Source organism: Antechinus flavipes, chromosome 3, assembly GCF_016432865.1.
Source record: "Antechinus flavipes isolate AdamAnt ecotype Samford, QLD, Australia chromosome 3, AdamAnt_v2, whole genome shotgun sequence".
Classification (NCBI taxonomy): domain Eukaryota; kingdom Metazoa; phylum Chordata; class Mammalia; order Dasyuromorphia; family Dasyuridae; genus Antechinus; species Antechinus flavipes.
The window spans coordinates 23,466,361-23,480,725 of NC_067400.1; the positions used below are offsets into that span (position 1 = coordinate 23,466,361).

At 32.8% G+C, this 14,365-nt stretch overlaps 1 protein-coding gene across 1 annotated transcript in view; it reads right to left on the reverse strand.

Moving 5' to 3' along the window:
• Positions 1-9,001: 9,001 nt before the first annotated feature.
• The window catches only part of BCHE (butyrylcholinesterase), a 90,629-nt gene continuing 85,265 nt past the window's right edge, over positions 9,002-14,365 (reverse strand). Inside the window, exon 4 of the mRNA XM_051983123.1 lies at positions 9,002-12,775. Coding sequence (XP_051839083.1) covers positions 12,651-12,775 — 125 coding nt within the window. The 3' untranslated portion in view covers positions 9,002-12,650. The remainder of the gene's footprint in view (positions 12,776-14,365) is intronic.

Here is a 14,365-nt window from a genome sequence, read left to right on the forward strand (position 1 = left end):
GGATATTAGAGAGGCATAGTGACATGATGGAAAACTATTTGATGACAAGTTATAAGTTTATTGATGTAGCTTGGCCTTCACATTCAAATAATCTGCTGTCAATATCTACCTGTATGCCATGCTAGCTGCTACAAAATTTAAGCCAGTCACTTAGACTCTCAAGGCCCAGTTCTCAAATTTTCAGTTACAAATGAATTACAAATTTTCATCACTGGAAGGCATTTCCACACTAGGAGTTCATTTGAATCATAAAATTTCTAGTGCAGAAGCACTCATTCTCCTAAAAAAAAAAAAAAAAAAAGGGCACATTTATTTTTCAAATACATTTCTATTATTAATTTTTATATCACCAACATTATCCAACGAAACCCTCCTCTCATTCTCCAGTGAGATGTTTCTTAGAATAATGAATTTTAAAAAGAGGCAGGGAACATAAAAGCAATTAGCAAAGTTAACTAAAACTAAAATTTAAAACTTCATATGTACCATTTTACATTCATCTCTTCTTGTCTCCACAGAAATTTGGGTATTTTCTAAAAAGTTTTTGATAGTAAACTTGGTCATTTCCAAAATTATGTTTTGTTGTTTTGTTCTTTCCATTTATATTGATGTAATCATTTTGTATATTAGTCATTGTGTATGTTATGTTCCTTTGTAGGTGATAACATATTTATATCAATTCACCTGTCTTTCCATGTTTCTCTATATTCATTTATAGTCATCATTTCTTTACAAAACAAAAATATTCTTTTACATTCACATATTGCAGTTTGTTAATCCATTCCTTAATTAATGAACATTTACATTGTTTCCAATACATTGTTACTAAAAAAAATGAGGTGATATGAATATATTGATATATATGGGGATTTTATTTTTCTTACTAAGCTCTCAGGATTATATACCTAGTCAAGAGCTGTACCAAGTCAAAGAATATGGATTCTGTATACTTTCAAAATGATTTTTATAATGTTTGGAATAACTCATAGTTCCAAGAACAATGAATTAGTCTGCCCTTCTTTCTAACTTCCAATATTGACTATTCTCATCTTTCATTATCTTCAGTAAATTTTCTTAAAGTAATGTGAAACCTTGGGGTTATTTTGATTTGAATTTATCTTGTTTTCAGTGATTTGGGGGCATTTTTCATATAGTTGTTAATAATGTGAAATTCTTTTATGAAATATTTATTTATATTTATATATTTATTTACATTTCTATCTTTTGTTAGGGGTGAAATTTAGTCACTGTTTTTGATAAATCATCTATATATTTTTTTAGTATCAGATATTTATTGAGAGATTTAATAGAAATATTTCCTTGACCCTTTTAAAACACTGTCCAGTGACTTTTAAAGCTAAATCATATGCTATCACACAGTTGTCTACCTGCCCCCATCTCCTTCTTCTGAAGTTTATTTTTTTTTAAGATCTTAAACTATAAGCAAGAAGAACTAGTGGTCTATTAGGACACTAACTTTTCCTTTGCAAATGGCTTCAAAGAGTGAACTCCAAGGGATGTTATTAACAATTTAGTATTTCCAGTTCATGTGAAAATGTTAATTCTACTTACCAAAGAGAATATTATAGACTTGCTTGGTTTAAAATGCAAATATCACAGCCTCTAATTCATTTGAGTTTTGCATGCACCTATTACTTTACAGAAAAAAGTTAAATTCAGGTTTTGGTAAGTTCTGCATTTTCTTAAGTTATTTAAATTGAATGCATGTAATTTTCTTACTCTGACTTACTCCACTTCTGCCGACTAGCAAACTGAGGAAAGGGGACAAAAGGAGCCAAAATAACAGAAAAAAAACAAAAAACAAACAAACAAACAAACAAAAAAAAACAGAAGATACAAAGATGCAGCTAAGTAATAATGATTTTCAAAGCCATGTGATTATTTTCCTCTGAGGACATATTATTTTAATAATAATTATTGTGCAAAATAATACTTATTATAAATTATTATAATGATATTATCAGTTTTTTTCCTATTCCAAACTAGAGGGAGGATTGTCACATGTTCCACTCACCCATTGAGAGAATGGATCAAAGGCCTGATATCTTTCTTTGCTCTCTTCCCCTTCACTGGAGGTAAGCTTAGGAAGGGATGAAGGCTTTGTAATTAATGTTTATATTGGATTGAATACACTCATTATGCTTAGAAATTAGGGGTTGGGAATTTGGGGAAGCCCACACCAGTTGGACTAACTCATATGTGGAATATGGACATTTATATTGGAACCTTCTTAAGAAGAAAATTAAAAACTTTTTGGTTGTTTTCTATTGTTTGGCACAGGCTAGGCTCTGGAAGATGAAATTTTAGTTTAGAAGCTTCTCTTTGTTGTTGGACTACAAAAATAAAGCTGAAAGATGATTCTCAGATTTTTTTAGATTCCTTTTTCATTGGTTTCCTATTCAGTGTACATAATTCCATAGAGAAAAGTGTAGCCTTGGAGGAGGAGAAGTCTGTATCTGAACAATATTTACCAACAGGAGCTGTTAGTGGATAAATTAAGACAGTATATTGAAAGCTGCATGATCTTTCCTATGTGACCTGAGAGGACAGATCTTGAGAAAGCATTTCCTTAATCTATGTGGTAGTAGTAGACTAGCACTGATAAATTTTCCCAGAAGCACATGGCAAAAAAGACATGTGCATATTCCCTTATCCCAAGATTGGAGATCTTGGATAACATTCCTGAATCTTAATCTTTAGTTTAAAGCATTTAAGTTGAAATTATAGGCCCTTATTTGAATACAAGTTCTGCTAGTTATTTACTATGTGACTCTTTATGAATCATTTAAAATCTCTGAGTATGTTTCTTTCTCTTTCAAATGAGAGGGTTATAGTAGACTAGACCTTGCTTCCAGCTCTAATGCTAGAATCGTGTGACTATATGATACTCTGTGTGGGACATGGGTAAGGAAGGATATCTGTCTCCTGAGTAGAATCTGATCTTTTAAACAAAGAAAGGTCATTTTCTGGCTCATGCTTTGGGGGTTGTCTCTTTTGTCCAATTTGAATATTACAGGTTTTAGAGTTTAAGCATTAGAACTTGCAAATAGTTGAGAGGAATCCTTGTAAGTCTTATAGAAAGAAGCTCTAGAAAGAACATTATTGTTGAGAGTGTAAAGAGTAGGTTTGTTTTTGGAAAACCAGAGTTTTGCAACTTGCCACTCCTCCCCTCAAATATCAACCAGGTGACTGGGAAGTTCAAGGAAGACTAGCATCTTTGGTGTGAGGCTTTTGCCAAGGCTTTTGCAGAGCTGCTCATCTGAACAATTGTTCCAATGGGCATGAAGGTGGCTGAAGTACTATGGAGAACATAGAGTTCGGTTAGACATCAAAAACTCCAAAGTTTTTGCACAGAATCACTGCGTCACAGGCTATTGTCTGGATACTTTTTTTCAATGAACTTTGAGTCTGGAAGAGAGAGTGAAGCTGATGACAATGGGCAGCCTCAGTCAAATCCTATTCACACAGGAGTGATATAATTGGTACTCTGAAATGAAGGATTAATAACAATTAGAGTGACTTATTTGAATAACATTGATTTGCATTAAAGAGAGCTGCCTATTTATTAATCTTTATAATGTGGTTGTCTCGCTGATGGAGTCCATGAGCTATAAGAAGTGTCTCAAGGGATTGCTGAGAGCCACCTTGAGAAAGGGGTTAGAGAGTTGGTAACACAACCAGGAATATCTGAACAGAAGTCAAACCTCACACATTATTTATTTTACCACCCTGGGCATTTTATTTAACTACTCAGTTTTCTGAACAATAAATAGCAGAGAAGATTCAGACCTGCATTAGTAAAGGAAATTGCCTCAAATGAGTTTTCTATACAAAGGAAATAACAAGTGTGTTACCCATTTCTCTGTATTCTTCATAGGATTTTATGGGCTCTTGTGAATCCCTTCAACTTGCAAATGAAGTTTATTCTATCCAATGTGCATATTACTTTGAGTATCTGTTCAGGAGCCAGTGCCATCTTTTGCATGTCTTTCAAAATGTAGTCACAAGTTAACTAAAGTCTCCATTATACAATATGCTCTCCTATTTCATCTATGACCTCTTTTAAAGGATATCCAAAATACTAGAGCACAATGTTTTAAAGCAATGCATCATGTAAACAGTGTTACCATGAAAAATTAAAATTTTGTTTCTGCAAAGGGAAAATACCACTGAGCCTATTTTCCAAAGATTAAGAAAAAGTGAGGGATCAAAAATGCAACATCTGAGTTAAAGGCAGTCATTAAAATTAGCTTGTGCCTAGAGCCTAAAATATATTAGGAAGGATTTCTCTCTTGCACACAAATAACTATTCAAAAATCCCTTTAGCTTTAGTTCTCTTTCCCTTGACAGTCTAATGAAGGGGGTATCATTTTTTTCTGAGAGAACACTCCTCCAGGCAGATGTTTGTATTCCCTTGAAATGATGCTCAGGAGATTGGTAGGAAAATGTTAGGAAACCAGAGTTGGCCAGAAGTATTTCAGTGGATACCTTAAAATATTTGTAGGCCAAGGACTTTGTCTATAAGTCCCTGGCTGTCATATAGTTAGTTTAAAATTCTCTGTGTCTTATCCCTTATCTTTCTGTCTCTGTCTCTGTATCTCTCTATCTTTGTCTCCTTTTTATCTATCTCTCCCCCTTCTTTATGTCTATCAGTCTGTTTCTGTTTCTCTCTTTTCCTTTCTTTGCCCCTGTTTCTATTTTCATTTCTCTCTCTCTCGGTCTCCCTGTCTATCTCTGTCTCTGTCTCTCTTCCTCTCCCTCTACCAATATGGGTCTCCAAAATAAATACTGTTTTTGTCACATCATGTCCATATGATTTCATAATATGTAAGCCTTTCAACATAACTTTTCAAGTTTTCAAAAAGTTTTCTTTCATTTCTGTGGATTCGTGATTTAGACATAAATGGTGATACCATAAGCATATTAGAAGAACAAAGGATAAGCTACTTCTCAGATCTGTGAAGAAAGAAAGAACTTGTGGCCAAAGAAGAACTAGAGTTCATTATGAAATGAAAAAAAAAAGATAATTTTGATCATATTAAGTTTAAAAGTGTTTTATAAACAAAACCAATGCAGACAAGATTAGAAGGGAAGCCATAAATTGGGGAAATTATTTTACAATTAAGGGTTCTGATAAAGGCCTCATTTCTAAAATATATGGAGAACTGACTCAAAAAAATATAAGAATACAAGGCATTTTCTAATTGATAAATGATCAAAAAATGAAGGTCTTTCAGATGAAGAAATTAAAACTAGTCATTTGAAAAAATCCTCTGAATCACTATTGATCAGAGAAATGCAAATTAAGACAAATCTGAGGTATTACTATACACCTCTCAGATTGGCTAAAATGACAGGAAAAGATAAGGATGAATGTTGGAGGGGATGTGAGAAAACCAGAAAATAATGGAGTTGTAAACTCATCCAACTATTCTGGAGAAGACTATGGAACTATGTCCAAAGGGCTTTCAAAGTGTGCACACTTTTGATCCAGCAATGTCTCTGCTGAACCTGTAACCCAAAGAGATCATAAAAAAGGGAAAAGTTCCTACATGCCAAAAATGTTTGTAGCAGTTGCGTGTGTGTGTGTGTGTGTGTGTGTGTGTGTGTGTGTGTGTGTGTTAGTGGCAAGGAACTGGAAACTGAGTGGATGCCCATGACTTGGAGAATGGCTGAATAAGTTATGGTATATGAATGTTATGAAATATTATTGTTCTATAAGAAATGATCAGCAGAATGATTTCAGAAAGACCTGGTAAGACTTACATGAACTGATGCTAAGTGAAGTGAGTAGAACTAAGAGAACAGTGTACACAGCAATAACAAGATTATATGATGATTGATTCTGATAGACATGGCTCTTTTCAACAGCAAATTGATTCAGGCTAGTTCCAGTGGTCTTGTGATGGAGAAAGCCATCTGCACCTAAAGGGGGGTGGTGTGTGTATGTGAGTGTAGATCATAACATAGGATTTTTACTTTTTTATTGTTTGCTTGAATTTTGTTTTTATTTCTCATTTCCCCTTTTTGTTCTGATATAAAAGAACTGCACATATTTGAAATATATTGGATTACTTGCCTTGTAGGGGAGAGGGTAGGAAGACGGGAGGGAGAAAAAGAATTGGAACACAAGGTTTTGCAAGGGTGAAGACTGAAAACTATCTGTACGTTTGTTTTTGGGAGGAAAAAAAAAAGCTTTATTAAAAAGATAAATAAAATGACCTTAGCATGAAAAAAAAATAATTTCCGAATCAGTCAAAAGAAAACAAACAACAAAAATCAAGTAAAAGAGAACCAAAGACTGACTTCAGGAAAACAAACAAACAAACAAACAAACAACAAAAACAACTAAGGTAATAGAGATTGACTGAAGCAGAAACACTAGTACACTAGTGCTAAGTCTTTTAAAATGAATGAATCCTCAGTTCTTACATAGTTACTGTTATAATCATTAAGTCATTAATCTGAACAAGAGCTAGTGGAGCTGGCAGGAATGATTACTTTCCCTTTTTGAGTAATGAGATAATCAACCATTGTGCAATTAGTATTCATGCTAAAAGTTAGAATCCCCCGTCAGAATTGTTTGCAAATTTTAACTAAGTAATTTACTTCTCTACTTCTAATTGTGAATGAGACTTGAGGGGGTTATTTCTTTGTTTACTATTTTATGCTTTGGTATTGACCTGTAAATTCTTAGTAGCAAGGATCATCTTAGTAAAAGTAAAATAAAAATAAATCCCTGAACTAAAGCAAATAAGCAAGTCCTGTGTAATTTATAGGTTTTAAGATTCTCCTAGAAGCCCAGAGGGATCAATTGACAATCTCGGTGAAAAACAGGCAGCAAATGTCAGAATCAGAAGTTAAATCCAGATCTTTGAAACTCAAAACCACCTCAATGCCTTAATCTGCCCTACAGATTTCCAGAGAAGCCATCTACATGCTTCTCTGAATTTAGCAGGCAATGACATTAAATAGCAACTCCTTTAAAGTTACTTCAATAATAAGACATTTATGATTCTCTATCCTTTGTTGTTTGTGCACTCTACTTATTAAAATTGTCTTAAGATAAGTGTCATGGATTGAGAACATTGATTTAGAGCTTTTAGGAATCCTCCATTCTACGTCTAGATAAGGAAAGGGGAACTGAAAGATTAGGTGATTGCTCTTGGTCATAGAGATAATGACAGAGGAAACATTCAATTCCATTTTTTTCCTCATAAATATCTTAAATTCAACATGTCCAAAACTGAATTCAGTATTTTCCCTTCAAACTGTTTGCTCTTCCCAACATTTTATTGCTATTGAGGGAACCATCATCAATAAAGTGACATCTCTAAAGTGTGTCTCCTTCACTCTTCTGATCCTGGTGCAAACATCATCAGTTTATGCCTAAATTTTTGCAAAAGTTTTCTGGTTTGTTTGTCACATGGTTTTACTCTTTCCTCTTCCGTATAATTGAAAACCTGTATTTGGCATTAAACACTCTTCATAACCTTCCTCTCACTTTTCTAGTCTATTTTTATACCTTATATGTTTTCACTTAATCACATATTCTGTGATCCAGTGATACTAGCTGCTTTGTTACCAACTCAAAACATTCCATTTTTCCAATCCATACATTTTCATTTACCATCCTTTATTCACAGAAAGCTCTCCCTTTCCTTCTCTGCCTCCTGCCTTCCTCCCTTCAATTCCTAGCTAAAATTCTCCCTTTTAAAGGAAGCCTTTATTGTTGTCTCTTCATTCTTCCATTTATTATTTCCATCTTCATTCTGTCTCTAACTTGATAGTATTTAGTTATTTGCATATATTTCCCCCATTAGACTGCTTTTTACACACACCTTTAATTATTTCATAAATTCTTTGTATTTACTTTTTGTGTATACATGTTCCTTTTGTATCCCATAGTAGTTGTTATGGGCCAGAACTCTGAAACAAGGATTCTTAGAAGGTGTTAAGTCAGTGCAATTGAGAAAGACAATGCTTTTCTAGTTCACCATGGTGATTAATAGTTCTCTAATTCTGTACATGTCCTTAGGACTTAATATAGTTCCACAAGATTAATACCCATGATAATGGCGTATGGAAGAGATTCATTCCATCTTCAGTCAGGCTCTTGGTGGCTCTCCTGGGGGACCAGGCTCAGAGATAGAGCCAGAGAAGACAAGAGGTCTGGAGGCTAAAGCACAAACCTGGGAACTCAGAGACAGATTCATTCATTCCATCTTCATCAGCATCTTGGTGGCTGGCCTGGCCTCCTGTACTTCTCCATTGAAACCAAGACTCTGGAAGGCCTCTAAAAAAGCTGGCCCAGGCCCCAAGCAAGGGAATTGTGAAGATTTGGTGATTGTGAAGGAGATAATAAAGGATTTGGACTTTAATATCTGGCTATTCTTGTGGTGATTCTAACTGAAGGGAAGGCTGCTCCAAGACCTCCATAAAACCAACAAAGAACACTACAAGTAGTATCAAATCTTTTTAGGGCAAATCCTTGTTTTGTATTAATCTTTGTATGTTAATGACTAGCAGGCCATGTGATACATATCAGTAGCCTAATATATTTTTCATCAAAGTGTATTTATTGAATTGTCATATGGAGAAACCACAAAGTTTCATAGGATCACAGCTTTAAATCTGGAAGATTCCTAAAATGACATCTTCAAAGCTGACTTAATTGAAACCACAGCAATGTCTTGGTCAAGGTGACATGGCCATTTAGCTTTGAAGAGGGATTGTGAATTCAGTTTCTCTTACTCTAGTATGGCTGTGTCTACCATTCATTAAATTGAGATTGTTTTATCTACCCAATTTCCATAGACCTTTTGAATCCTGAATATATTTATCTATATATGAATTAATCTTCTAGAAATTATTTGTATTTTATTGATATTTGGGAAAATCCTTGTCCTTGAGTTTGATTCTACCACTTAAATAGCTGTAGCATTCTCAGTTTCTAGTCCATTAGACAACAAAAGCAGAGTTTCTTAATATGCATTGTAAGAACAAAGTTTATTCACTACCACCAGTGCCATTCAAAAATTCCTTGTTGAAGAGAATTAGCACCATGGGAGATATAAACTCAATCTCTTTAATTATGATTTCAATGGCATGTAAAGGAAAAAAGACAAGGATGAGAAAAGAATAATAATTATAATGATGACCTTTATATACTGCTTTAAATTTTTCAAAAAGGTTTTATATACATCATTGTATTTAAAACACACAATACTAATTCTGTGGAGTTGGTAAATGTTTTATAGATAAAGAAAGAGTTTTGGTAACTTGCCTATGATCAACAACATATTAGATAGTGGTTTTAGATCAAAACCTCTGACTTTATAGTAAGTTCAGCAAAGATAGTATAAAATAGGGAAGATTCTTGGGTGCTCTCTACTCTCTCCATCCCAATCACTCTGGAATAGTCAGGAGGAATTTTCTTATAGGGAATCTCAAATTGCTTAGGGAATCTCAGATATGATGCAAAGAGGACCTTGACATCTTCTTGCCTATTTATTTGAACCATTAATGAAGGCTTATAATAATATGGTCTCCCTGAATCATATGGTCTCTTCCTCACAGGCGCATCATAGATGTTCTCTCCAAAATAACATCAATATGAAGATAGATAATACATAACTGGAAGAAAGTTGGGAAGTAACTGCAACTTTCTGATTATCCAACCTATAATGATAAAAAGAAGCTGGAAAATGTTCATGATCTTCCTTCTTTTGAACTTTTAGGCATTTTAATCTTAACCAGTGGACAGTGGGTTTAATCCCTTTTAGGTTGTCTTACTCATTGGTAACTGAATGGTGGGATTTAGGTCAGATTTTAGAAATTGTAATTTATGAATCATGGCTAAGTGTGATTATTAGACAAATGATTAGACTTTCAAGAAAAGAAGAGATTCTTGTTGAAAAAATAATAGTTGCAAGTGTTACCTTTTCTATTAATTACTTTTTTGAACCTGCAATGTTGTCTTTGATTTCCTCTATATGTATATAAATTAGCTAGACTTGGTGATTCCTAAGATCTCTTTAAGTTTTTAATATTCTATGATCTTGTTGAGAAAACTGCATGAATTTGTATGTTTGTGTGTCTCCATATGTGCACACATATACCTATGTACACACATATTTACATATGTATGTATATATTTGTTTATATGCATGTGTACATCTTTAATATATAAATATATTTTTAAATATAAAGTAATCCTCTTCATGTAAGGCTGACTAGAGTTGAAAATTTTCCTTTTCTCAATGCAAATGACCAATTTTTAAGAAAATCATTTTTAAAAATTTCCTACAACTTGGAGGGTACACTACTTTCATAGGTCATAGAGTTTATGTCATACATGGTACTTGAACCCCAGTCCTGATTCTGAAATCTATTAATTCCACCATAGTGCCTTTTCCCTTGAACAGTTAATATTTGTGTTCTTTGTTCAATTTCTTAATGAGAAAAATAAGAAACAGAAAATTTTCTTTTTAATATATAACAGGTGCTCTCTAGTTCTAAAATTCTGAGTGATTTTAAAATGCAGTCATATAGATGTAGTCACTAGAGTTTCTATATATAGTTTTTAAACTATTTCAATCTTGTTTGAAAAGCTTGTTCTTTTTGAGAATAAGGAAGGAAATGTGTATTGCTAAAAATTATTGCTAATCAAAATGATTTTTTTAAAGAAAATGCTTTCAATGGGAACAAGATATAGGCACAATTGCCTATAGATAATGCATATTTGTAGGGATATAACTTTCTTTTCATGAGGTTTTGTCCTGCTTTATCAGTAATAACCTGTATCTTCTTAAATTCTCAACTTAATTATTATCTATGAGAGAAGTAAATTGATTCTACTTTGACTTATTTTATGCAGAAATCATCATTTCTTGACTGAAATCTTAATATTTCCTATTGTAAAAGGATTTTTACTTTAGTATTTCAAATAATTCCATAGCTTCTTTCTCTCTGACAGCTAAATATTACTCTGTTATTTGCATTAGTTTACAAATTTCTTCCACATTGTGTATGTGTTTATATGTATATGTTCATATGTATAGCATGTATGTAGAGGGATAATATTAATGCAGAATTGTACATATGTTTATATATGTGTGCATATATATGTTGTGTATGTGGGTACAACTTGTATGGGGAGGGAGGGTACTAATGGAAAAGTTATACATCTGTGTATTTATGTATTTTCATGCGTGCACGCACGCGTGTGTGTGTTTGGGTGAATCCAATCAATCTGCAAAAACACATTAAGTGTTTCTTAGAAGTAGACACTGCTAAGCTCTGGGAATAAACACATAAAAGTGAAACAGTTCCTATTTGCAAAGAAATTTCATTCTAGTAATTGGAAAACCCACACATTGTACTGCATTCCACCAGATATTCAAAGATCTGGAGGATGACCTCTGGCATATTGGAGAGGGAGTTCAGTTATAGAAAAAAAAAAGGCAAGAATCAAGAATTACAAAGGTTCAGAAGGTGTGTGTGGTTTGTTGATGTCATTGTTTTAACAATCCACATTGATGAGATTGCAAATCCATCAAAATATGAAGTAAATATAGAAAGCTCAAATTTTAATAACTTATTAAAAGCAATAAGCATTATTGTTGATATGGGGATTGTGTGTTCCATTCTCTTAAAGACAGTAGAAATTTTGGGAGGAAGGTTTTTTTTTTTGATTGGTTAACATTAAATAAATGACCATATAAATTAATCAGGTCAAGGCATAAGGCTATTATAAAAAGAATGGTACATTTGGATCACAGCTTTGCTACTTTAAAATTCCTGAGAACTTGGATAAATATGCTCATCTTTCTGGATTTCTGTTTCACCCAACTGGTTTTCAGTTCAGCATCTATAAAATGAAGCATTATCCTAAATGATCTTTAAGGTCCCCTACATCTTTTATCCCTTCAAAAACAGATACTTGAAAGATAAGACATAACATTTATAGAGCTAATAAAAAGTTGGTCATGATTGTATATGCCTAGAGTCTTTGCTGTTGGGGAAGCAGAGGTTATTAGATGGAGTTCTGTGGTTTAAATATGATTGAAAATCCACTGTAAATCTATCATCAATATAATGAGCCCATGAGTTTTAGGGAGGGAAACTGGCTGCCTAAGGAGGAATAAAGTTACGCAGATCAAAAGGAGACCTAGTAACTGTTTCTGTTTCACTCAGTAGTAGGACCAAAACTTAGAGAACTACTTCTGCAACCTAGGCAAGAAACAGACAAAAATAAAATAAAATAATTAAAATAAAATTGGTGCTTTTTAGCATGATGGAGAATTTGTCAAAAGAATACAAAGATGTTTAAAAAAAAAAGCTTAAAAGGCTTCTGGGTAAAGAAATTTTATCCACCTAAAGGTTGAAATTTGCCTGTAAATTCATAGTGAAGCTTTAATGTTTATGTTTTAGTTTGGCTTGTCTAATGGTTTGTTTCCTGAAACGAAAGGCAAAATACAAAGGAAAAATGGGAAGAATCAATACAGTCCTCTTAGCATTTGGGTTTAGCTATAGAAAAGTTTCCATTTGAGGCTCACAAGTGAGCTACCAGCCCATTTGCCTTGATCCACAGGAAAAGGAACATTCCAAAAGGCCAGGCCAATTAATTAGAGACCTGCACACCTCTCTCTCTTCCTTGTGTAATCATTAAATTGATTTCTCCAGTCCATCATATAACTGTTCCAGCGACGGAATCCTGCTTTCCATTCATGCTCAACTTCATCAATATTTCCTGTAAAACATGAAATGGGTTGGATTAATGTACATTTGAATTGATAGCTACATTAATTGAAAAATAATTTTGATTACAAATGCTTTTTTCTTGAAGTACAAAGCATGGCAGGTTTTTGTTTTGTTTATTTAGGGTGATTTTTTCTCCTTCCTTTTAAGTTGTCAGTAATTCAACTTTTAAGATCTACATTTTTGCCTTGGAGCTTTTTTCAAAGAAAAAAATAATCTTCAATAAGACAAGTTTTACCTTTTAAAAATTTAAAGGAAATATAAAAGGTTTATATTTATGTTTTAAAAATTGAAGTGTTTAAAAATCAGTTGTTTGTTAAAAAAAATATTATTCCCTCTCCGAATCCCCACTTTTCCATTATATTTAGATGCTTTAAGAGAAAAATACATAAATATAACAATTTTATTGTGGGATGTATATAATTACATTCCTATATGACCAATGGACAGATAAAGTTAAAAAGAAAGCAATATTTTCAAGGATACCCACTTTTCTTATTGGGAGTGCATATTTATATGCCCAAATCCTGAAATTTAATTAAAATAATAATATTTAAGCATTTTAAAACCTCCACAGAGATTTCCAGTTAATTGGCGCGCGCACACACACACACACACACACACACACACATACACACACAGATACATATCAAATTGTCTTTTATATTCCTTCAGTTCCTTCATCAAACATTTAATATCATCTATCTCGATGACATTCTACGTTCAATTCTTTTCTGCTTCAAAAGATTTTAAATTCATAAAACAAAGCTGTGGCTCTGTTTAATGTACCAATGAAGTAACATTTATTTAACACCTATAATGTATGGTATTCATGGTTTTATACACATAAGTGATTTTATATATTAAACCTCATTATTAGAAATCTGGAACAATTTATATTTATTGAAGACAATTTCTGGAACTCTGTGAATGTATATATGCATTCATGTATATGTATGTATACACATATACCACAAACTTACACATAAGTATGTATATATAGATATGAGACAATCTCTGCTTTTATACAGGAGGTCTTTTCTTCCCACATCTATTTTTTTTTTTTTTGCTGTGTCCATCCATCATTCTATTTGTGTACATATATATCTGTCTATCTATCTCTCTGTCTCTCTATGACAAAAATCCTTTTTGAAACTGGTGAAGCTTATTTACCACTTCTCATAAATGACAAAATAAAATTTGAAGTAATGTAAAGGATATGAATTATATTGTAATATAGTTACCCTAATATTACAATTTACAGACAAGTGAAGAACTCTTGCTTTAGTCTAATCCTTCCTTTTAAAGATTAGGAAATTCATATTAGTGAAGTTCATTGGTTTGGCCAAATGGGATAGAAAGTATTGAAGTCCAAGGCCTCAGATTTAGCTTCTAGTTTGTTATTTTTTTCTTCTAGGAGGCACTGTAATATTTAATTTCTTTCCTTCAGACAAAGAAATATAGATAGATAGATAGATAGATAGTTCTTACCAAAGATTAGTTAGAGCATCATGTTGATTCTTAAGACAAATTTCAATTCAAAAATCATTTTTAACTCCTATTAAACAGCACAGGTCCTTTA